Genomic DNA, 26,244 nt, shown 5'->3' on the forward strand with positions numbered 1-26,244 from the left:
CGGGTAACATTAATACATTAATAATTAATATAATAAAATAATATAAAAAACTAAATTTCTAATTAAATTCAAATTTTACAGTATTATTGAAGGAAGTTAAGGAAGAGTTCACTAAAAATACCAATTCATATTTTTTGTCAAATTTTAGTAAGACGTTATGCGTCACAGATGGGGGTGGGTGGGTATGAAGAAAATGTTACAAACAAGTCACAGAGGGGTGGGTGGGGGTTCAAATCTGTGTTGTTTGCGTTATGTAGTTTGTGAATGAGCCCATATCCCACCATTGGAGGAAGCTTGCGTAGACGCGGCGTGCACGCAGCTTTAAAAACCGTTACGTGGACATCGGCCCTCAAGATGAACGTTTGTTCTCTGTGGTGTAATGAAGAAAAGACGCAGGAAAAAAAGTTCCTAAAATTGGGTACTTTTTTCGAACCGTGTAAACGAATTTCTCCGTGTATGACGAGAACGTCGTGCGGTTTCGTGCTAGTTTCGCGGTGTGCGTGTGCTCAAATGTCACAGCTGTCATCAGCTGATGGTGTTTGTTTTTTAACTTTTGACATCAATTTTTAAACGTAATCGTCGACAAGTTTTGAGTAAATGATCGGAAAGTTTTGTGTGAATTTCTACTTTAATTCTGTAGTTTAATCAGCATTTGCTGATTATATGTAGAAAATATTCGTTGGAAGTGGTGGCATTCTCGTTAAATGTGATTAAATAGATCCTTAATAAATAAAATCGATTGCGGTGTAGTGAAAAGTCTCCTTGCGATAGTTTGATCAATATCCAGGGACGAAGTGCGGTTTGTCACGTAGCTCGTATGGTTTGCTTCTATTGCTTTGAGTCTCGTAGATCCTGAAAAAATTGTTATTTATTTTAATCACAATTTTACTGGCTGATGTTGGTCTGCTGTGCAAAGTTGGCCGGGTGTTTTATTGCATCACATTTATTCAGTGGCAAAGTCGTTGGCTAAAAGTCAAACATCTTGCTGCGTAATTTCACCCGAGTGGTGACCGGCAACGAAGGAGAGTGAAGATTGTGCTGCAAAAATAAAAGTGGAGGTGAAGATTGGTTCAGTGCGAAGAGAAAAAACAAAATGTCGAACGTTGGGGACAAATTTGAGCTTTCTCGGGACGAGTTTCGGAACATTACAAAGTGCTTGGAAAATGAAGAGTTTCGAAAATTATTTGCAGAGTACTGTCAGGACCTTAACGATCCAAATAACCGGAAGCAGTACGAAGAAGAACTCAAGCTCTTGGAAGCTGAGAGGGGATACGACGTGAAGTTCATTAAACCTTTGCCGGGTTATGTAATTAAGACCGTCGTCGATGGAAATACAAAAACATTCGTCAACGTTTGCCACTGTGATCTGATCGGCAAACCAGCAAGCCAATCTTCGGTTGACGAAAAAGGCCAAAAGGGTCTGAAATGGAGCATTCCGTATGCCCAGAGCCAACCGAGGAAAGATTATGATAACAAAAACGTTGAATGTATTGTTTACGATGTTGTGTTTCACTACGATACGCTGCATTTGACTAAAAGTAATAAAAATTTCCGAAAATTGGTTACCGATACCGCTTTGGATGCTGTGGAAGGAGCGTTCAAAGTTTCATTGGATAGAATCAATTTAAAGTTTCCTAAGCTACAGTACAAAGGGGTCGCCAAAATGACAGTGATCCGTCAAAAATCGAAAAACTCGGATATGCATCAGAAAGATGACCTAATTGATAAGATTTTTTGTGCATCCAAGCAAGGAAACTTGGCTCATGATAAGAAATCTGATAAGGAAAACATCAATAAACAATCATCTCAACAAAATTATACAACTCCCTCATACAAACTCATCCATCGTAAAGATGTTGAATATCACGAGTTGACGGAAGAATTGGATTCAAAAATGGATGCCGCCATCCCCAAGGAGCTGGTACTAATTATTGAGCTACCTTTGATTAAATCGGCCAGCCAATGTACTCTGAATGTCACCGGCAATGAAGTGCACCTGATTAGTGAAGATCCGGCAAAATACAAGTTGGAGGTCAAATTGCCCTACACTGTGCTCGAAAAGGAAGGATCGGCAAAGTTCAACACCGATGACAAAACTTTGTCTGTTCGGCTGCCGGTTGTCAAGAATCGTCGCACACTAAACGATTTAACTGCACAGCACAATGTTGGAAGGTGAGTTAGGCATCACAATATCGAACTTTTGTTTATCTATTTGTTATTTGTTAATCGTACGTAAGCCTGTCAGTTTTTCTTTACATCAGGTTAAGGAAGTATTTCTGTTTAGCAAAGAAGAAGCAAATAGAAGATTAATCCAACTACAAACAATAGCCGCAACTAATGATAGAAAAGCTTTACGCGTAGTAAAATAATTTTACTGCTTGTTTGAAAGTCGCAATTGTTGATTTGGTCTTAATTTTCTGCAGGTAATCTTCCCCTCGGATATGTTATCTTGATGCGATGGGTGGGCTTACGCCTTTAGCACTGGGATGGCAACCAAAGACATATCCTGTCGAGGTGGTATCATATGTGACTAGTTTTGTTTGGTGCCGCGACACCATATCTAGCTTTGACGCACTGGTTTTACGCATGTGCATGTGATTCAACGGACAACGTGTCTTGGAGCCTTGAATTGTAGTGCAGTCAGGCAGATGCCTTTTTCATCAGTGATAATCTGCCGTGAATCGCATATTTGTCCCATTCATTTCATTTATTTAGTTTACATCTAAACAGATAACACTGAATCAACAATTTGACGCCACAATGCACGGTTCGAGGCCGCATCTCTCCATCCTCGGATACGCCCCACGCTCGCCAAGTCGTTTTGCGCCTGGTCTGCCCATCTCGCTCGCTGCGCTCCACGCCGTCTCGTACCTGCCGGATCGGAAGCGAACACCATCTTTGCAGGGTTGCTGTCCGGCATTCTTGCAACATGTCCTGCCCATCGTACCCTTCCGGCTTTAGCTACCTTCTGGATACTGGGTTCGCCGTAGAGTTAGGCGAGCTCATGGTTCATTCTTCGCCGCCACACACCGTCTTCTTGCACACCGCCAAAGATGATCCTAAGCACCCGTCTCTCGAATACTCCGAGTGCTTACAAGTCCTCCTCGAGCATTGTCCATGTTTCATGTCCGTAGAGGACAACCGGTCTCATAAGCGTCTTGTACATGACACATTTGGTGCGGTGGCGAATTTTCTTCGACCGCAGTTTCTTCTGGAGCCCGTAGTAGGCCCGACTTCCACAGATGATGCGACTTCGTATTTCACGACTAACGTTGTTGTCAGCCATTAGCAAGGATCCGAGGTAGACGAATTCCTCGACCACCTCGAAGGTATCCCCGTCTATCGTAACACTGCTTCCCAGGCGGGCCCTGTCGCGCTCGGATCCGCCCACAAGCATGTACTTTGTCTTTGACGCATTCACCACCAGTCCAACTTTTGTTGCTTCACGTTTCAGGCGGGTGTACAGTTCTGCCACCTTTGCAAATGTTCGGCCGACAATGTCCATGTCATCCGCGAAGCAAATAAATTGACTGGATCTGTTGAAAATCGTACCTCGGCTGTTACACCCGGCTCTCTGCATGACACCTTCTAGCGCAATGTTGAACAACAGGCACGAAAGTCCATCACCTTCTCTTAGTCCCCGGCGCGATTCGAACGAACTGGAGTGTTCGCCCGAAATCATTCACGGCATTTTTAAAGGATTTGCCGTACAGTAAAGATCTGGTCCGTTATCGAGCGTCCGTCTACGAAGCCGGCTTGATAAATTCCCACGAACTCGTTCACTAATGGTGACAGACGACGGAAGATGATCTGGTATATCACTTTGTAGGCGGCATTAAGGATGGTGATCTCCAGTTTGTCGCCTTTCTTGTAGATGGGGCATATAACCCCTTCCTTCCACTCCTCCGGTAGCTGTTTGGTTTCCCAGATTCTGATTATCAGTTTGTGCAGGCAAGTGGCCAGCTTTTCCAGCTTTCTGAGCCATCTTGATGAGCTCAGCTCCGATACCATCCTTACCAGCTGCTTTATTGGTCTTTAGATGTTGAATGGCATCCTTAACTTCCCTCAAGGTGGGGGCTGGTTGGCTTCCATCGTCCGCTGAACTGACGTAGTCATCTCCTCCGCTGCCTTGACTTTCACTGCCTGTACTCTCAGCGCCATTCAGATGTTCCTCGTAGTGCTGCTTCCACCTTTCGATCACCATACGATCGTCCGTCAAGATGCTCCCATCCTTATCCCGGCACATTTCGGCTCGCGGCACGAAGCCTTTGCGGGATGCGTTGAGCTTCTGATAGAACTTGCGTGTATCTTGAGAACGGCACAGCTGTTCCATCTCCTCGCACTCCGCTTCTTCCAGGCGGCGTTTCTTCTCCTGAAAAAGGCGGGTCTGCTGTCTCCGCTTCCGTCTATAACGTTCCACGTTCTGCCGGGTACCTTGCTGCAGCGCGACCGCCTGCGCTGCGTCCTTCTCCTCCAGAATCTGTCTGCACTCTTCATCGAACCAATCGTTCCGTCGACTTCGACCCATATACCCGACGTTGTTCTCTGCTGCGTCGTTAATGGCTGCTTTGACTGTATTCCAGCAGTCCTCAAGAGGGGCCCCATCGAGCTCACCCTCTTCTGGCAACGCTGCCACGAGATGCTGCGCGTATGCAGTGGCGACATCAGGTTGCTTCAGTCGCTCTAGGTCGTACCGCGGAGGTCGTCGGTACCGAACATTGTTGATGACGGATAGTTTTGGGCGCAGTTTAACCATCACCAGATAGTGGTCAGAGTCGATGTTAGCGCCACGATATGTCCTGACGTCGATAATGTCGATTTGTGATTCTGTCTGCAGTGGTGATCTCCAGGTGTACCGATACGGGAGGCTGTGTTGGAAGTAGGTGCTGCGAATGGCCATATTCTTGGAGGCGGCGAAATCAATTAGTCGTAGGCCGTTTTCGTTCGTCAGCCGGTGAGCGCTGAACTTTCCAATAGTCGGTCTAAACTCCTCCTCTTGGCCAACCTGAGCGTTCAAATCTCCTATGATAATTTTGACGTCGTGGCTTGGGCAGCTGTCGTACTCACGTTCCAGCTGCGCGTAGAATGCGTCCTTATCATCATCAGTGCTTCCGGAGTGTGGGCTATGGACGTTGATTATGCTGAAATTGAAGAACCGGCCTTTGATCCTCAACCTGCACATTCTCTCGTTGATCGGCCACCACCCGATCACGCGCCTTTGCATATCGCTCATCGCTATGAAAGCTGTTCCTAGCTCATGTGTGTTGCCGCAGCTCTGGTAGATGGTATGTGTGCAATTCAACATCGCACATATGAATCACCCATCATGTTTACATTGCTTGCACTCGCGACTCACCTCGTGATGAAGGAGGAATTGACTGACTGCGATTGTGTCGCTTGCATGCGATGGCTGCTACGATCTGTCATGTGACTGAAGAACAGTATATTAGACTTGTTCATGTCTATAGGCCTGTCCAACGCCACACATCTCCCATCTTCTCTAAAAAAAAAATAACGGCTGGCATCTATGCTTAAAGAAAAAAAATAACTTTAGCGACATATTATTAATAATGTGGTTACTCTCTCACAATGATAAAAAGGCATCTTGCACCAAACGATCACGCATTATTGTACAGCGTAGACGCTCGCTCGTAATCGAAAATCACTATGGATAAACCATCATTATGGTTGCCCAACCTATATGGAAAATCATTCTCAAGACATTCCCGTGAAGTGGTAACTCGCAATGGAAACACAATTTTGAATAACCATCTTTTGTTTCTAGTAAAACTCATCAGTACTAATACTACCTTTACTTTCTTAGAGCACACGTCTATTTCAATGTGTAACTATAAATGTCAGACAACCAGCAACAAAAACTAGAAACCGGACCGGAATAGTATTGATAAACTGTTCTTAACTATAGGCTATAGGATATCTTTTCTCAATGCAAACAATCTCCACGAGCACCTTACGAATCCACGATAATATCTTAATTGTTGTGGGCATTCTACCATTGTGGAGAAATGAAAATCTTGCCTGCAGACGTTCTACTACACAGTTCTCACCATTCCAGTCTATAGTAATACTATTCTTTTTGCGGGCGTTGCACCAATGCAGAGGAAGAATCTATTGAATGCGGGCGTCCCACCACGCAGAATTGTGATCATTCTGATCCACAATAACACCATTCTTCTTGCGGGCGTCCTACCAACGCAGAGGAAGAACCTACTGAATGCGGCATCCCACCACGCTGAATTGAGATCAATCCGATCCACAATAACACATTCTACTTGCGGGCGTCCCACCAACGCAGAGGAAGAATCTACTGAATGCGGGCGTCCCACCACGCAGAATTGTGATCATTCTGATCCACAATAACACCATTCTTCTTGCGGGCGTCCCACCAACGCAGAGGAAGAATCTACTGAATGCGGGCGTCCCACCACGCAGAATTGTGATCATTCTGATCCACAATAACACCATTATTCTTGCGGGTGTCCTACCAACGCAGAGGAAGAATCTACTGAATGCGGGCGTCCCACCACGCTGAATTGAGATCAATCCGATCCACAAAACACATTTTTTCTTGCGGGCCACCAACGCAGAGGAAAAAACACTTGTACGCGGGTGTCTTTTCACGCTTAACTAAAACAATAAAACTCTCTTTATTGAACTCCTCGCTGAACTAGCATCCTTAAATTTTTCAACAGAAAGATCAACAACATTCAAAAAGTACTTTTTTACGAATTTTAGCAACACAGGCCACCAACAAAGTTCACCTAATCGAAATATTGCTCTCTAAAGTACAATACATCTAATCCACGCGGTATTGCAGATATTTGATGTCACAGTATCATCCGATTTCACTAAACTCAGATACAAGGAGCATTGCGATTGCATGTTTTCGGTAAATTCAACTATTGCAATCAAGAAGAAAATTCTGAAAACAACAACATTGAACATAACACATAGTTTTGGAAATGAAATTTAAAAGTTTCTTTAGTTATTTATGGAACAACTCTCTCTCATAAGTAAATTTCAAATTTTCATACGTCTAACTGATACTTTTTCTATACTTTTTTAATGGTACTTTCAATTTTATCAATAATTGTATTGTGTGTATTGATAATCATACTTTAATTTAAAAAGCCTTACTAAAACCGGTGCATATCGCCTTGCTCCGAAGTTAATCATCTTTCACCCATCGCACACTTGGAATAATCCATCAACAAACAAATCCTACCGGCAGGATCAAATTTAATAAACTACTCTACTTAACTAATCTAAAGAAAGCCTTACGAAAGTTATTCTGTTTTACATACCAATCAAAGAGTATGAACCATAAAATGCCCAGCATATAAACGTCCCAAATCCCAGAGGCGTCGCGTCCGCATGTGCAACCTGTGCACTGCACATGTTGCAATTTTATCCCCAACATTTAAACTCTAGATAGATTTCTTGTCTTTCTAATCCAAGCATGTAGGTATTTGAATTATGTGCATTTGAAAGATGTTTCATGCAAATTTGACTATTAGATACATAAACGGATAATATGCATGTTTTTTTATGGGCGGCATGTGATGTGAGGCAACCATATGCTGCGATGGGGACGCGTTATATTTTTCTCTACGATACCGAACCGACCCACCGACACCACATGTTGTATCAACACGGAACTTTCAGCCGAGAACGTTTTGTCATGCATCATACACGCATTATTTTGTATGTGTGGATCAACTGCTCTAACCGCAATCGGCAATGTATAGGTAGTCAAAGCGTTCCTCGCAGGCAGTGCACGGATTGGTGCCTATCGAGAACCGTTTCAAACAGCGCATGCGTGATTTGGTGAAGAGAGCGCGATCGGAACAAAATCGAAAGAGAAGAGTAAAGCGCGAGCTTTCTGCTTCCTCAAAGCGTTCCATGACGAAAGTTCCGCTTTGTATAAGCAACGCGAAGCAAAAGCGCTTTTGATAGGGTATCTGTTTCATTATTAATAACATGCTCCTATATCAATAACAATCGCAAAACAGGCAATATAGGCTCAATTTGTGTCGTGTTTTGTTGTTATCCGGCGTGCTCACTACTGAAAAAAATCACAAAAATGAGAAATAAAACAATTTGCGGACCAATTCTTTGTTTTCGAATGGTATTGATTTGGGTACATGGTATGAATTCAACGAGCAGTTTCCCTATTTGATGTTAAATGGGATGGCCCGTTTACACATCCACTAATCCAGACGACACTGTACTGCTCGTGCTGAGGCAGGAGTGTCGTAGCGTAATAACTGTAACTCCCAGGCAGTTACCGCTATTGACACCTCGAAGCGCAGCAGAAGTCTGAGTATGGACTGCACATGCTGAGGTAGGAGTCGAGGTACCTATCGACACCTCGAGGCATGGCAGTGGCGGGTGAGAGTGAGCACCCGGAAAAGGGTCACATGGAGCGAATGGTCTTTGGAGAAGCTGCTTTGGCGGCAGGGTAGCAGTGGGTTGTACCCACACACCTACAGTTGTGCACATGTGGTGCATGGGGAGTGTCCCTGCTTCGGCAGGGTAGCGTGTGGTCTGCTTCGGCAGTGGTGTGATTGATCTGCTCGTGCTGAGGCAGGAGTGTCGTAGCGTAATATCTGTAGGCCCAGGCAGTTACCGCTATTGACACCTCGAGGCATGGCAGCGGAGCGCCCGGGAGAGCATCCAAGTAAGACTCAAATGGAGTGAATGGTGTGCGAGCACCCAAGTCAGTCTCGCGTGGGACGAGTGCCTGTGTGAGCGATAATGAGCGAGTACGCTTAGTACTGCCATCCCCCAGAAGTAGTACTGCGAGGTAGTTCCTGGGGAAACGATGGTGGAGCCCAAGGAGTTTAGTCGGTATTACCGGTATGGTCGAGTCCGACACTCCAGTACACTTCCGTGTGGTAGTTTGTCAACTACAATGCACGTGTACTGGGTTAGCGTGTAAATGCATTCTCCCTTGTAAAAAAAAAAAAAGGACGACACTGTACTGTCCGATAATACTAACTAGCTCAATTTAAACAGAAATTGTCATCTGCTATTATATTAGACATTGAAGTATTCTTGAAGTATCCGACAATATTAACATATTGTAAACAGACATTTCATCTTCTGATGGAAATCTATATTGTTGCAGAATTAGCGAATATGAAACGGGTCAACTTTTTTTAAAGAAATTTAGTTTTAGTTTTTTTTCGAGAAATCCAATTTATTTAGTTAGGTAGGGGGTAAGTCAAATGTCAATGGTCCAAACAAATTTATGAAATTTTTTATGAGCAAGTTTCCATGCTGATAGACGGAAAACTTCTCGACACCTGTCCAGTCCAGAATATTGATCAAAGATATAAATTGTATATATAATATGTAATTATTAATTGAGAAGAGTAAGGGCTATGAACTTCATTGTTCTTTTTATTGTACAGACTTTATTTTTGTGATATGACATGCTAATTACAAATTATTATTAGAGCCTTTTCATGATTGATATATTTCAATTTCCTTTTCTGTATTTAAAACTTCGTCTCATTTTACGAATAACTCAAATTAGAATTGAAAGTGCCAGCTCAATAATTTCCGAATAGATATATTGCTTATTTGTCACATTGGAAACGATTCTGATGATAGTAATTTTTAATTTTACTTAGGGCCAATTTCTTCACCTTCGCTTAACTCTTAAGCGGTGCTTACCCATACGTTTAAACCTGGTTTAAGGCCTAAGCGGAGGTGAAGAAATCGGCCCTTAAATCACTTTGAAGCTTAGTTAAGTTTGAGTTAATTCAGAAAATAAGAAGTAGCTAAGAACCAGTTAGATGCAACAAAATAAGCAAACATATTGAGAAACACGCTGGAAAATTATTTGTTTATCATTTCAGGTCCCTTTTATGTGTTTTTCTCGAAATATTAAAATAGTGCACAGGTTGAAGAATTGATCACGCGACGCCTCTGTCCCAAATATCCGATATTTTTCAAATGTCCAAGAACAGCACCCAAAGCTGGGTCGGTGAATAAAATCAAAACGATTGCCAGGAAATCTCCATAGTAAGCTTTGAAAAAATATTGTTCGCATAGATGTGAGCATTCTGAGCGCAGTTGAGAGAGTACACGTGAAAATAAACTCATACTATTGAGGTTTTTATCATTATAGGGGAAATGTTCCGATCTCAATCTCACTGTACATGTATCCATCTCATCGCTAAACAAAGAAATACGGCACCAAATTCGTCGCTTCTTTTTGTCGACATGCGTGCTCACTGCTGAAAGAAATCACAAAAATAATAATCAAACCAAATTCCTTTCCATTGCTTTGTTTTTGATGGGATGGAAATGGGAGCTATGAGATGAAGTGGCGAACCGTTCCCCTATTTGTTTACAAAGCATATATTTGTTTTCTGTTAGAAATGTAAGTCTTGCCTGTTTGCTGCTAGATTATTCATGTCATTCATTCCAGGCATAAAATACTGAAGAAAACATTGATAAAAAGTAAAACGTTACAAACATCATTTTGTGTTCGGAGCTACCGGAATGTTCAAGCAGAATCTTATCAAAACAACACCTTAAATGTAAATGATCGAGCTGCTGCTATACGTCTCATAAAACATCTTATAGCTAACTACCAACAAAACTCAATAAGTGAACGGTATGAATTAATTTTACATTCGGCGCAATCACTTATGCAATGCAGTAAATCGAAGAAATAGTTGTAACTAATTTAAAAAAAGACAACATAATGACAATTCCACGTAAAAAAATCGCGATGTGTGAGAGTTGCGGGTCTGAAGCAAAACATTTTGAAAATGAGAATCTCTCGAGTCCGCGGCTCCCAGCCCGAGAGCGGTATCCACACAAATATTACGAAACCATTACTCCTTACCTATGCAAAAAAACTTCGCCGCTCCAACCTCTTTTTGGCTTCCCGTGAAGTTCGTTCAAAACTGCTAAGCACACATTTATACACAACATGATGGGTGATTCCACAAGCAACGCCAGCAGTCAGCACACACACAGAACAGTATATTAGACTTGTTCATGTTTATAGGCCTGTCCAACGCCACACAGTATGATTACCTCTAAACGTTCGCATCATTGATCCCTTCTAACAAACCTTCTACAGCTCTACAATGCCGAATCCACGGTCCTTGAGCACATCGGCGAGTATGCGTGTGCTCCCGATGAAGCTGAGAGATTTGCAGTTCCACGAACCGAGTTTCCAATCGCTAGTCCCTTTTCGTCGCAGTGGTCTTCGCCGATGGTTCCGGTCCGTACTCTCTTGTTGATTGTTCGTTGCGTGAGTTTTTTTTTTTTGGCTAGCTTGCAGGGCCTGACACCAAACCCCCTAAATTTCTGGAGGACCATTCCTTCTTATTTCCGGTGGACCATGGTGCACAGTTTCACTTAAGAGTCCCTCGCTGGCACTCGGACGATGATCCGCCGCCCCTAACATGGAGAACAGACGCTGTTGGGAGCCGATCCTGACATGGAGAACAGACGCTCAATAAGATTTGCACCTCCGGACAGGAGCAAACCCCCGCTTCCCTGTCAGCATACGACCATAGTTCCCACCGGGGTTGGTTACCCGATCTTCCCTAAGGTTGCTCGTATCCCGGACAGCACCGCGGGGAGGTAGGGATAGGAGTTGCTGGGTAAGAGGCTAAGGACCGCGAGATGGGGTCTATTTTATTCCTTCAGGTACGCGAAGTACCAATGGTACGCTTTACCCAGCATTTGCCGTGCCCTATGTTCCCTAACCCTATGTTCTACTCCACGTTAAACTAATTCACTTTCGTTGTACCTATTTATTTATCCGGATTAACAATTGACAGTCAGACTGTAAAATTATGTAGAAATACAAATTATAAACAATAACAGAAATTTTGATATTATGCTACTACGCGATACTCAATATAAACAGTGTTCACCGCATGATCATAAACTAACTCTGCTAAATATTGATACTAGTAACGGTAAAACTTAGGTTTGGGTCTAGTATTGTGTTTCGCCATTTAAATAATGTTGGTATAATCAATAACATAATATCTCGTTATATCCCTATTTAAAGAAGTGTTACTTGAAGCTGCGTAGGTAACCCTTCTGAGCTTGGTATTAGATGGGTAGAATGTAGGCAGTGAACTGACAGCTGACGCAACATGGTTTGCAAATAATATGAACTTGATCTGAATAACGTGAGGTACACAAAGTGACTTAGACAGATAGGTGGCAGGTGGAAGGAACATGGTGAGATGAAGTGACATCGTGTGAAATGTTCGACTTAATGAGAAATAAACTTTTCAAACCTATTAACACTTGTATCCCCAGTCTTTGCTGCAATTGGATGAATTCATATGTCTCGATTTTGAGATTCTGCTAGCTATCACAATACTAAAACAAAAAGGGTTCAAGTGGTCAACATAGACTAGTTCTTCTAAGTATTGGTCCTAGTAGAAGCAAAACTTCTGGTCGGGTCCAGTCTTGACAATTCAAGCTACCAGGAGTTCCAAAAAAAATCGAAATATTTTGGATGTTTATATGAAAATCAAAAACTTGCACCTTATATACATTTTATATTTATGCTGTTATGAACTCTCTCGAAGATCTTTTTTCGATACATTTTATAATGAGCGGCATCCTCATTGCTAGGTAGATTAATCTGAGTTTTACAGTTAGTATTAAGTTTAACAACGATGCATTTCTAGTATTTATCATTCTATTGTATGCTTTTTCTCTAACTTTCAGCGTTTCCGATGAAATGGAGAGAAAACCAGTCGAACCGGTCAAGCCGCCAAGAGGGCCTCAAGTTATTTCATGCAACAACAATAAGAAGATAATATTCCCCAAGTTTTCCGCAAACAAAATGGATAGCATTTTTGCATTTACATTAAACGTTCGTAATGTTGATCCATCTAGCATAGAACTGCTAAAGGGAACTGATACGGTCAGTTGCAGATTTACTAATATAGGCAACGGATTTTTCCCATGTTATTACGTATTCTTCGTTCGGTTTCCAAACGCCAACGTCGTCGAGGTCCAGCATGAGGAATGGGATAATAATTTGATTCTACAAGTAGTCCTCGATCATGGGCTCATTGATTACTACTGCGCCGGTACAAACGAAAATGATATGGCGCAATATTCGATCATGGAGGACATCAGTGATAAAATTACTAATTTAGGGAAAGAAATTGAAGACGACAGTCTTTGTATAGCAGTCTCCAAGAATGCCATCAAACAGGAACGCAAATCGTCTCATCTGAGCATCGAAATCAAAACGAAAGATGATACCGACAGCGATGAAGGGATCGATTCTGCACAAGATGGAGAGCTGAAGACTGATCAATCCTTACCAGAGGATGAACCGCAAAACGAAGTAACCTCCAATGCGGATGTGAATGCCAACGTTGCCACTGAGGATGCGACTAAAATCGACCAAGAAACGACTCATGAAAGTAAAAAGGGAAGAAAAAATCAACGTAGGAAAAACAAAAAACGATCTCTGTCGGAGTCTTGCTGTGATCATATAAAGGTAGGTATTTGTATTCTGCGTTTTACAAGCATTTTATTTGATAGTTGTCGACACTTACAGTTAAGTTTTATTTATGATCAAATAATCTTCAAATACATTCTAAGACGACCAAAAATGAAAATCTCTCGTACAACAAAGTTTTTTTTTACCTTAAAACTGCTGTACTTCGGAAACAATAACATTTGTTCTCGATGAGTATACCTATTTCTTATCACTCAGGTAATTTATTACTCAAAGAATTGCAGAATAATCATGAACAATCATAATATATCCGCACTTAAATATTGTTTTTTCTTTTTTCAAAACTTAATAACAAACAGGAAGGATTGAAGTTTTTATGTTTTTAACTTCTTTATCCAAGTAGCAAGGAATATTATGGTACATATTTTATCTGATATCTGAGAGTTATCGCCAAGCCCAACTCTCAATCGTTTGAGAGTGGACAGTTTAAGGATTCAATTTATTTGGTTCTCGTTCGATGAATCATATATTTATATTTATTCAGACTAAGGCCGAAGTGGCCTGTGCGGTATATAAGAGTCTTCTCCATTCGGCTCGGTCCATGGCTACACGTCGGTCGCGAACCACGCAGTCTACGGAGGGTCCGCAAGTCATCTTCCACCTGATCGATCCACCTTGCCCGGTGCGCACTTCGCCTTCTTGTGCCCGTCGGATCGTTGTCGAGAGCCATTTTCACCGGGTTACTGTCTGACATTCTGGCTACGTGCCCGGCCCACCGCAGTCGTCCGATTTTCGCGGTGTGAACGATGGATGGTTCTCCCAACAGCTGATGCAACTCGTGGTTCATTCGCCTCCTCCACGTACCGTCCGCCATCTGCACCCCACCATAGATAGTACGCAGCACTTTCCTTTCAAAAACTCCAAGTGCGCGTTGGTCCTCCACGAGCATCGTCCAGGTCTCGTGTCCGTAGAGGACTACCGGTCTAATGAGCGTTTTGTAGATTGTCAGTTTGGTATGGCGGCGAACTCTATTCGATGGGAGCGTCTTGCGGAGTCCAAAGTACGTACGATTTCCAGCCACTATGCGTCTCCGAATTTCTCGAATTTCTGCTGGTGTCATTTTCGGCAGTCACCAGTGAGCCCAAGTACACAAATTCTTCTACCACCTCGATTTCGTCACCACCGATGCAAACTCGCGGTGGGTGGCTCACATTGTCTTCTCTTGAACCCCTTCCTATCATGTACTTCGTCTTCGACGTGTTGATGACTAATCCGATCCGCTTAGCTTCCCTCTTCAGTCTGATGTAGGCTTCCTCCATCTTCTCAAAGTTACGTGTCATAATATCTATGTCGTCGGCGAAGCCAAATAGCTGGACAGACTTATTGAAAATTGTACCACTCGTGTTAATCCCTGCTCTTCGTATTACCCCTTCCAAAGCGATGTTGAATAGCAGACACGAAAGACCATCACCTTGCCGTAACCCTCTGCGGGTTTCGAAGGGGCTCGAGAATGCCCCTGATACTCGAACTACGCACATCACCCGATCCATCGTCGCTTTGATCAACCGTGTCAGTTTATCCGGAAAACCGTGTTCGTGCATTAGCTGCCATAGCTGGTCCCGATCGATTGTATCATATGCGGCTTTGAAGTCGATGAATAGATGATGTGTGGGCACGTTGTATTCGCGGCATTTCTGCAGTACTTGGATAATGGCGAACACCTGGTCCGTGTTGGAGCCTTTGTCCATAAAACCCGCCTGATACTGCCCCACGAACTCCCTTGCAGTTGGTGCTAGTCGACGGCATAAAATTTGGGAGAGTACCTTGTAGGCGGCGTTCAGCATTGTGATTGCACGGTAGTTGCTACAATCCAGCTTATCGCCCTTTTTGTAGATGGGACACACGACACCTTCCATCCACTCCTGCGGCAAAACTTCCTCCTCCCAAATCTTGGTAATGACCCAGTGCAGCGCTCTAGTCAGTGCCTCACCACCGTGTTTAAATAGCTCTCCTGGTAGTTGGTCAACCCCAGGGGCTTTGTTGTTCTTCAGCCGGCCAATCTTCCCTGGATTTCCTGGAGATTCGGAGCCGGTAAGATTGTGTCCTGCGCGCGTTCTCCCAGGTCCATCACCATACCGCCATCTTCGTCTGCCACATCGCCATTCAGGTGTTCTTCGTAGTGCTGCCGCCACCTTTGGATCACCTCACGCTCGTTCGTAAGAAGGTTCCCGTTTATGTCCTTACACATATCAGGCTGTGGCATGTGGCCCTTACGTGAACGGTTCAACTTCTCATAGAACTTTCGTGTGTTATTAGCGCGGTATAGTTGCTCCGTCTCTTCACGGTCTCGATCTTCCTGCTGGCGCTTTTTCTCCGGAAAATCGAGTTTTGTCTGTTCCGCGCCTGTTTATATCGTGCCTCGTTCGCCCTCGTGCGGTGTTGCAGCAATCTCGCCCATGCTGCATTCTTCTCTTCCACTAACTGCTCACATTCGCCGTCATACCAGTCGTTTCTCTGATCCGGGGGCACCGTGCCAAGTGCAGCGGTTGCGGTGCTCCCAATGGCGGATCGAATATCTCTCCAGCCATCTTCAAGAGACGCTGCGCCTAGCTGCTCTTCCGTTGGGAGTGCCACTTCCAGCTGCTGCGCGTATTCTTGGGCTAGTCTACCGTCTTGTAGCCGCCCAATGTTAAGCCGCGGCGTCCGACTTCGACGCGTGTTGTACACCGTCGAGAGTTTTGAGCGCAGGCATACTGCAACGAGGTAGTGGTCGGATTCAATATTCGCACTGCAGTAAGTGCAGACGTTCGTGATGTCGGAGAAGAATTTACCGTCGATTAGAACGTGGTCGATTTGGTTTTCCGTTTCTTGGTTAGGTGATTTCCATGTGGCCTTGTGGATATTTTTGCGGGGAAAGAAGGTGCTTCGGACTACCATTCCGCGGGAGGCTGCGAAGTTTATGCATCGTTGGCCGTTGTCATTCGATACGGTGTGCAGACTATCCGGTCCGATGACCGGTCTATACATCTCCTCCCTTCCTACCTGTGCGTTCATGTCACCGATTACGATTTTGACGTCCCGCAGTGGGCATCCATCGTATGTCTGTTCCAGCTGCGCGTAGAACGCTTCTTTCTCGTCGTCGGGTCTCCCTTCGTGTGGGCAGTGCACGTTGATGATGCTATAGTTGAAGAAACGGCCTTTAATCCTCAGCTTGCACATTCTTGCGTTGATTGGCTGCCACTCAATCACGCGTTGGTGCATCTTACCCAGCACTATGAAGCCGGTTCCCAGCTCGTTGGTGGTGCTACAGCTTTGGTAGAAGGTAGCCGCTCGATGCCCGATTTTCCACACTTTCTGTCCTGTCCAGCAAATCTCCTGCAGCGCCACGACGTCGAAGTTGCGGGGATGTAATTCATCGTAGATCATCCTGTCGCAACCTGCGAAACCTAGCGACTTGCAATTCCATGTTCCAAGCTTCCAATCGTGATCCTGTATTCGTCGCCTAGGTCTTTGCCGATTATATCGAGTCGCATTATCTCTTATATTGTTCGTAATGATTGGTTTTCTAGGCGGCTTATTGGGCCTGCGCAAACCTTCTGTCTCGTCGGAGGGCCGTCGTGTCAGGGCTGTTTAGCGTCCCACCTAACACCAGGACTTGGGCTTGTGCGCTTTGAGCGGCACACGGTCGCTTTGGTGGGGCCTACTTGCGGATACATGCAGCTTTTTATAGAGGTTTAACAGGGCCCACTGTCAAACCCCACCACATCCTAGGCAAGCCCCACAACTCGCAGATGGCCTGGGGAGGGATCGTCAAGCCCTTGGACATAGTCCCTGCTGCCGCCTAGTTCGATGAATCAACACACATAAAAATCGAGGATAGAATAAACTAGGGGAAATGACGGCTTTGGCAAGTTTTGTTTTATTATTGTCAGGGGGATTTTCTATAACTAATTTTGCTCAAATTTGGTCTAAACATTCTTTGCATATCAAAGAACATTTTGGCTAAATTTCATAAAATTTGGTCAACAAAAACCCCCTGACAATAATAGAACAAAACCTGCCAAAGCCGTCTTTTCCCCTATTATAGTTTGTGATGTAAATCATTTTGTTAGACAAAATCTCTCCTTAGAAATCCAAAAGATAGAATGACTTTTTTGTAGAAGGTTATTGCGCGAAAGATCCTTCAGAAATCGTGAAGAAATAAGAAAAAGGACTATGGAAACAGAAATTGATTTCTGTTTTTTTTTTCTCTATTTCATCGTTGATTTTTTATGTTTCAACGCTTATTTCATTTGACAATCTGTACGCAAATTACTCAAAACTCTTAAAGAGCTTGTTTAAATAACAAATAATATATTGAAACGTGGATGAAGTAAGATTCAATAGACACATCATTATACATATAAAAAGCTTGAAAATTCTTCTTAAAACACTGCGCAGGTATCATTTGGTGCATTTTCATCAAACGACGCCTCTGCATATTTAGCATCTTAGCTTAAAATGACATAAATCTTCAATTATTGATTGTTTTTGCCTTTATCGTTCAACAAAGTTTTACCGAAAGGCTTTCATTTCACTCCGAAAACTAGCTTTTTATAGAAGCCTCGGAGACCTATAATGTAATATACCAAACGACTCAGCTCGAAGAGCTGTACAAATGTGCGTCTGTCCGTGTGTATGTATGTGCGTATGTGTGTGCACAAAAACTAAGAAAAACATTAGACAATTTTTCATATAGTAATCCTTAACCGATTTTCTCGCAACAAGTTTCATTCATTTCACTCCAAAATTGAACTTTTTATAGAAGTCTCGGAGACCCATGATGTTATATAACAATCGACTCAGCTCGTCGAGCTGAACAAATGTTTGTCTGTCCGTGTGTATGTGTGTGTGTGTGTGTTTTTTTTTTCTTCCTAAACAATGGAGGGGGAATCTGCTCAACAGACATCCTGGGTTGACCAGGAAGTGCTGGGTTAGGGGCCACCTCCAATGAGGGAGGCAGGGCTGCATCCCCGACCAGCTAAACCGTTTCCATTGCCGCCAAGCCCATCGTCCCTTCGGTACAACCAGAAAGTAATGCTTCAAAGGGGGGCCAGTGCATGACGCACCCTCGAGGTTAGCTGCGTGTCCTTGCAGCATCGAACATCGTGACTCGCTTTTTAGAAGAACACCATGGTATCGTGCCAGCGCATTGCCGGCTTTCCAGGTGGCCTTACCACGCCCTATGTCCTCGGAAGGTGGGCAGGGCCGACTTCGCGCCTGCTTCCCTCTGCACGACTGGTATCAAGAATGATGATGCCGCGTGCACCCCAAATTGACCTTTCTGCGATAGGGCCTATTCGCCAGCACACAGAGGGACTTGCCGACGCGGTGCCTACGCCTGCCCCAGCCTTGACGAGGACCCCTTTCGGGCTCGGAACCCGCCCGGTTGACCGACGCCGCGAAAGCGACGATACCATGTTGTTATTCACGCGGCCACTTGTTCGATAAAAGGATCGAGTTCGACCACAGGGCACCGGTATGACCCATGAAGCCGACTCCGAACCCTTGGACCACCTCTTATTTGCGCCTGAACTAGCCATCCCTCGAGTCCACGCGCCACCTTCTGTGTAGCTCCGAGACGATTTGGACGATAGCCGATAAAACGGCGTTCCAGCCAACTTCATCTTTACACATCCTCCGAACTAGGTTGTCCGGGGTAGTGTCCAGACCACATGTGGCAAGCATGTGGTCGCGCATTGTGCGAAAACGCGGGCACACGAACAACACGTGTTCCGCCGTTTCCTCTAAACCAACGCACACCGGACACTCGGGCGAGGCCGAGTGTCCGAACCGGTGTAGGTACTGTCTGAAGCAACCATGGCCTGTAAGGACCTGGGTCAGGTGGAAAGTGATTTCCCCATGGCGCCTCTTGACCCACGTACCTATCTCCGGTATCAACCTATGTGTCCATCTACCCTTAGTGGAACTGTCCCACGCACGCTGCCATTTTGACCAGTGAGGCCAACCTGACAGTCCTGCGGATGCCTCTCGTGCCGCGCATTTCAAAGCACTCTATGTCTTCACCGATAACGATGTCAATAGGCATCATACCGGTGATGACGCAGAGTGCATCGTGCGACACGGTACGGTACGCGCTCGCAACTCTTAGGCACATGAGCCTATACGTACTTTCTAACTTCGTTCTGTAGCAGTTAATACGCAGGGCCGTGCCCCAAGCTGGCCCCCATACCTCAGTATGGACAGAGCAACGCTAGCCAGAAGCTTGCGCTTGCTGGCATAAACCGCAGAGCTATTGGACATCATCCGGGACAATGCCACTATAGCTGTGGAGGCACGCTTGCAGGCGTAATTGACGTGGCTACCAAAGGTGAGCTTATCGTCGATTATTACCCCCAAGAGTTTGATTGAGCGTTCAGAGGTGATCGTGCAGTTGCCTGCCCTTATCACCGCTTGCTGCTCCGACTTTCGGTTGTTAACAACAACCACCTCAGTCTTGTGGTGAGCCAGTTCTAACTTCCTGGAACTCATCCACTCCTCCACAATTGCGATCGAGTGGGCTGCAGTCAACTCCACATCTTCGATCGATTCGCCGTAGACCTCCATCGTAATATCGTCAGCGAAGCCAACGATTATCACGCCCACCGGGAACTTCAACCTCAAGACACCGTCGTACATGACGTTCCATAACACCGGACCCAGTATGGAACCTTGCGGAACCCTGAGGTTATGTCAACACACTTCCGACCTGCCTCCGTGTCGTATACCAGTACTCGATTCTGGAAGTAGCTTCCGAGAATCTTGTACAGGTACTCGGGAATTCCAAGACGCAGAAGCGCATCAATAGCTGCCCAACTGGCACTATTGAAAGCATTCCTCACATTGAGAGTCACTACTGCACAATAGCGAACTCCCCTCCTGTTACGCTGGATAGCTATCTCCGCGGATTTGGTAACCGACAAGATAGCGTCTACGGTCGACTTACCCTTTCGGAAGCCAAACTGGTTACTCGATAGACCATCCGCACCCTCCGTGCGTATCAACAACCTGTTGAGGATGATCTTCTCGAGCACCTTCCCCTGCCATATCAAGCAGGCATATTGGTCTATATGCCGACGGATCCCCCGGTGGTTTTCCCGCCTTTGGCAATAGGACCAAGCTCTGCCTTTTCCATGCTTCAGGGAAGACTCCCTCATCTCCCAACATCTCGGGAGCCTCGGCAATGGCCGCTTTAATGGCCAGGTTCGGAATACCATCCTTACCATCCAGCCTTACCTACACTAAGGGACTTTGCAATCCCCGCAAGTTCCGCCACAGTTACTCTTCCTTCGTCGGCCACCCTGGCTCCTGGCAGCTCCACGAAGGGAGGCCAGGGGCTTGGGTCGTGACGTGGGAAGAGCCCCGCGATGATCCTCTCCAGCATCTCTGGAGACCGCTCTGTAGGGGCCATCGCCCCACGTGTCTTGGCCATTACGACCCTATAGGCGTCACCCCATGGATTCGCGTTGGCACTTTGACACAGGCCCTCGAAGCAGGCTTTTTGCTTGATCTAATCTCAGTCTTCAGAGCGGCTCTAGCAGCCACGAACGCCACCCGTCGTTCAACACGCTCCTCTTCTGTGCGTGCTCGCTGCATCCGCCTCCTTGCCCGTAGGCAGGCGCGGCGCAGGTTCGCAATTGCTTGAGTCCACCAGTAAGCCGGTGGTCTCCCATTCCTAGGGTGGACTTTCCTAGGCATGGTGGCATCGCATGCACGCGAGAGTACTGTTACCAGCTGCTCGCCACTCAGACCGAGAGTATTGTGCTCGCGGCGGAGCGCTTCCTTAAACACCTCGTCGTCGAAGTATGATGTCTTCCACATACGAGGACTAGGCCTCGCCCCATCTTCCGTCCGCTGAATGCTGGTCGTATAGTCGATACTGTAGCGAACCGCCAGGTGGTCGCTGTGAGTGTAGCCATCATCTACCCTCCAGTTCGAACTACTCGTTTGGCCAAGGCTCCAGAACGTAACGTCGATAATCGACTCGGCCCCGTTCCAGCTGTAGGTACTTTTGGTACCGACATTAGCCAAGTCCACATCCAACATGGCCAGTGATTCCAGCAGGATCTGCCCCCGTTGATTCGTGGATCGGCTTCCCCATTCCACGGCCCAAGCATTGAAGTCCCCCGCTATCACCACCGGCCTACGCCTCATCAAGTTAGCCGTCAAACAATCTAGCATTCGACCGAACTGCTCGATCGACCATCGAGGAGGCGCATAGCAGCTGCAGAAGAAGACCCCGTTGATTTTGGCAATGACGAAGCCCTCGTGTGTCGATGACACCAACTCTTGAACTGGGTATTTCCCCGTTGTCCATATCGCTGCCATTTGAGACCCATCGGTGACCCAATTACCGTTCCTGGCGGGTACCCGGTAAGGATCTGCTATGATGGCGATATCCGTCCCCATTCAGCAACTGTCTGACACAGCAGTTGCTGGGCTGCATCACAGTGGTTCAGGTTTAGCTGCGTTACCTGCACTGTGATTTTGCAACACGCTTAAACGCCGGGCACTTCTGAACCCCCATGGGTGCTTGCTGTTCGCAGCTTTGCTGGAACAGATCAAACAGTTGGGAGGGTTCGTGCAGCATTGTGCCTTATGTCCCTCCAATCCGCAGCGTCGACAGAGCTTGCTTCTGTCAGGGCCTTTGCAGTCCCATTGCTTGTGCCCCGGTTCCAGGCACTTGAAGCAAGCTTCGGGTTGCTCGTATATGCCCACAGGGCATACCGACCACCCCACCTTGAGGCTCCCTAACTTGACTACCTTGGAGGCTGCAGGTAGCCGAACCAATGCTACCTGTGTCCCTGCTGGACCTTTCCGTAGCCGAACGGCTGCGGTGGACGCCTCCACTTCACACTGTCGCCGCAGTGCCGTGACGAGCTCTTCGACTTCGGTGATCTCGTCCAGGTCTTTAACCCTTAGATTCACCTCCGTCGTGAGTGCCCTCACCTTGGCCGTCTCGCCTGGGACCTCCTCCGCCAACTTCTTGTAGGCGGCGCCCTTTTGCGAGACGCCCCGCTTTAGCTCGAGGATCATCTCGCCCGTCCGGGTACGTCTTATTCGACGTACGTCGGCGCCGAGTTCACCGAGCTTGACGTCACTCCTCATCGCCTTCAAGACGTCCGAGTACTTAGCCTCGTCCGTTTTGATGACTAGGGCATCGCCCCTGGAGCGATTGGCGCCTACCCTAGACTTTCTGCTACCCTCATTCGCCTGGGCCTTGACGTCTTCGGTTTCCTCTTATTCTTGACCAGGGTCCAGGAGGCGTCATCCCCCTCTATTTCCCTGGTCTGGGGCGGCTGAGAGCTCTCAGCCTGCCGTAACCCCTTACCACCGTCTTTCCTGGGTGGACGGACCTTTCCAGGTCCTTCCTCCCCCGGTTTTGGAGGTACCTGGCCGGGGTTCGGCTTCCAGCCCCACTACCCTTGTTCGGGGTAGTAACCCTCCGCGTTTTGGGGCGGCCCCAGGGAGCTCATCCCCTGGAGACTGTCTCCCCGTTTTGTGTCTGCTCCGTTGGAGCAGCCACCCCCGACGTGCCCGCGAATACTTGAGCCTCGGTCTGGGCAGACTTTGGCACCACCGTCTTCGCTGGCACGTCCTCGGTCGATTCGTCCTTGCCCAAATCCGCGAATTCTTGGGCCTCAGTCTGGGTAGACCTTGACTCCATGGATTTCACGGGTTCGCACTTGGCCGTCCCGACCGCCTTTTCCAGCTTGGCGTCCAACATCGACTTTCGAAGTTTCTGCAAGCTCCTCTTGAGGTCCTTACTGATATTATGCTTCGATGACGCAAAGTATGTGTGTGTGTGTGTGTGTGTGTGTGTGTGTGTGTGTGTGTGTGTGTGTACACGAAAACCAAAAAAAAATTAGCCACTTTTTCATATAGTAATTCTTAACCGACTTTCTCGCAACAAGTTGCATTCGACAGAGGGTAAAGCCTAGTTGATCACTATTGAATTTCATATCGATCGACTGTTACGTTTGAAAGTTATAAAGAAAATGGTACATCGAACCATATCAACGCCATTGTATAAGGTTGGTGTCTTGGCTAAATGCGAGAATGGCAGTATCTCCACTCGGTGAATTAAGTTGGGTTTTGTATGCATGTTTACTGAAAAGGCACGCTTGTAAATAATTATAGAGCCGCCTCTTTTATATGCTACCGTTATACGCATAACTGTTCCTTGTACATAGGAAATCCTAGCAAACCTGGGACAAATATACGTATGACGGCAATATTGAGCTCACCAGTTATTGACAAAACATTGTTTTTTTTTTGTCAAGGGTCCCCGTTTGGATTTTTTTTTTCAAAATCGAAAAAAAAACCAACTTAATTTACCGAGTGATGATACTGCCTTTCTCACATTTAGCCAAGACACCAACCTTATATGGTGCCTATATAGTTCGATTCCATTTTCTCAATAACTTTTGAACGCAATGGTTTATCGTTATCAAATTCAATAGTGATCAACAAGGCTTTGTCCCCTGTCAAAAGCAACTTGTTGCGAGAAAGTCGGTTAAGAATTACTATATGAAAAAGTGGCTAATTTTTTTTTCGGTTTTCGTGTACACACACACACACACACACACACACACACACATACACACGGACAGACAGACATTTGTTCAGCTCGACGAGCTAAGTCGATTGGTATATAACATCATGGGTCTCCGAGACTTCTATAAAAAGTTCAATTTTGGAGTGAAATGATAGCCTTTCGGTACAACTTTGTTGTACGAGAAAGGCAAAAACAATTACCTAACTCATTCACGAAACCTGAAACATTATATAAACAAATTTTCAAAAAATGTTGGGTTAAGTTAACTACATCTTATCAACAATTTTTAATCCCTAATAGGCAAAAATCACGTGATCATATATTCTAGGATTCTCAGTTGCCCAACCTTGATTTTAATTTGCTAGTTACATACGTAACGTTTTCGTTTTTCCAGGTTACAGCAGACAATGACACTACCGAGAAAGATCCTGAAACTGAAGCGAAAACAAATGCATTTGGATGTAGCAGCGAAACTGCTTCTAAACAACGAAAAGCTCGGAGTTTCTCCGAATCATGCCCTACAGCAGAAAAACCAGGAGCTGATTCCGATTCTATGGATAATTTATCTGCTCTGATACAGTTCAACCGTAAGTTCAAAGGAATCTTGAAGCGTCCATCGCTCCAACGCAGTATCAGTGAATGTTCGTCTATCGATGAACATTACTATCTGGGAACATCCGTCGATGGATGCAGCATCGGAGAATCAGTAGAGAATACAAACGGAGAATTGTCCGAAAGCTGTCGAAAAACCGTTCGCTTCAATGACTCGATCAGAACTAAATTGTTCAGGTTCGTCTCCAGCATGTGAACCTCTCGCATCAACAAGGGTTAATAATCATTCATATATTTGCAGATCTAACACTAGCATTCTTGGACAGAAGAAAAAGAACGCTAAGAAAAACGAGAGTAAACGTCGCTCGTTGTCCCGTCGTTTGAGTGAAGGAGAGAGCACAGATAATGAGGACAAGGTATGTATATAATATCTAAAGGATTTTTTTTTCAAATAAATGCAATATCGTTCATTATTTTATTAATAGGATCCCTCAACCAATAACGAAGCACCAACAGTAACAGTACAAAAAGACGCCGAACACGATAGCGGAATTTCTTTGGATTCTGATATAGGACATTCAGCCGAAAGAGACGTAAACCAATATCAGTACGATTCTACTAAACCCATAGAGATCAATCGTGAGGCTAGCAAAAATGGCAATTCTAACATGAAAACAAAGCCCCAAGCTAAAGGATGCAAAAACGGCAAGCGCAATGACTCCAGTGATATTGAGTTCAAGAGCGAAATGATTTTCGATATTGAAATGTAGCATGATTGATCATTATTTTGAAGGATAGTTTCAACCGAATTGAATGAAGCACTTATCAAAATATTATATTTTGATAAATAGTTTGCAAGATCTACAGCATCACAATTGTTAAATATTTGATTGCAACATTAAAACAAACCTGCTTAAAGCATTGGATCTAAAGAATTCAATTTAGTTCATACCTACTTAGGAAACGCAAATCAAAACATTTAAATTTGGATTGATAGAGTTTATCGTAATCCGTTCACGCTAAATAAAATCGAAATGATTACAATTGCCATAAAATGTAAGAATTGTGCTTTGATTTATTGTTCGTTTCATCATTCAGTTGAAGACCTATCCCTATTGATACCTTTTAGTATTTGTATAATTCTAATTTCTGCTTTTTTGACTCGTAACGCTGTGTAGACACCTTTACGTGGTGTGTAACGGGGTAAGATCTTCCACGCTTACATTGCCAGCTACAGGCAAATCCTGACCCAACGAATACCTTCCTCATTATCCAACTACGTGGTATTTATGAGGGTGTTGCTAAGTCGGTGGCCTCTCGTTAAGTAAGTACCACATCAACACTTCCTTGCTCTCCCTAGTTACGGTGAAGATGGGCGTGGCCAGGAGTAGTAATCCTTATGCTTTTGTTATTTTTGTTTAAGACTGGAATCAATGACCACTCCCCTTCTTGATTTCTGATAGCATTCTAGATAAGCATCTCAAAAGTAAAACATGAGTATCACTAGTGTCCAATCTACGAATTACACCGTAACAATGCTAATGCTAATGCTAAAATTCTAATTTCTGCTTTTTTGTCGTGGCTGTAGTACGTTCTTTCAAAC

The 26,244-nt window shown here is 45.1% G+C and overlaps 1 protein-coding gene across 1 annotated transcript; it reads left to right on the forward strand.

The window, feature by feature from the left end:
- Window positions 1-545: 545 nt before the first annotated feature.
- On the forward strand, window positions 546-25,704 carry LOC134211657 (protein kintoun). Its single transcript, XM_062688759.1, has 5 exons — window positions 546-2,172; window positions 12,745-13,531; window positions 24,484-24,878; window positions 24,943-25,057; window positions 25,127-25,704. Exons 1-5 carry the CDS (start codon window positions 1,094-1,096, stop codon window positions 25,409-25,411), a joined length of 2,661 nt encoding a protein of 886 aa, XP_062544743.1. The 5' UTR covers window positions 546-1,093; the 3' UTR covers window positions 25,412-25,704.
- The last annotated feature ends 540 nt before the right edge of the window (window positions 25,705-26,244 follow it).

Source organism: Armigeres subalbatus, chromosome 2 (assembly GCF_024139115.2).
Source record: "Armigeres subalbatus isolate Guangzhou_Male chromosome 2, GZ_Asu_2, whole genome shotgun sequence".
Lineage (NCBI taxonomy): Eukaryota > Metazoa > Arthropoda > Insecta > Diptera > Culicidae > Armigeres > Armigeres subalbatus.

Coding starts and splice junctions, on each gene's coding strand:
- LOC134211657 (XM_062688759.1), top strand. CDS start 1,094: ATGTCGAACGTTGGGGACAAATTTGAGCTTTCTCGGGACGAGTTTCGG. Junction 13,532..24,483: donor CTTGCTGTGATCATATAAAG/GTAGGTATTTGT, acceptor TCGTTTTTCCAG/GTTACAGCAGACAATGACAC. Junction 24,879..24,942: donor ATCAGAACTAAATTGTTCAG/GTTCGTCTCCAG, acceptor ATATATTTGCAG/ATCTAACACTAGCATTCTTG.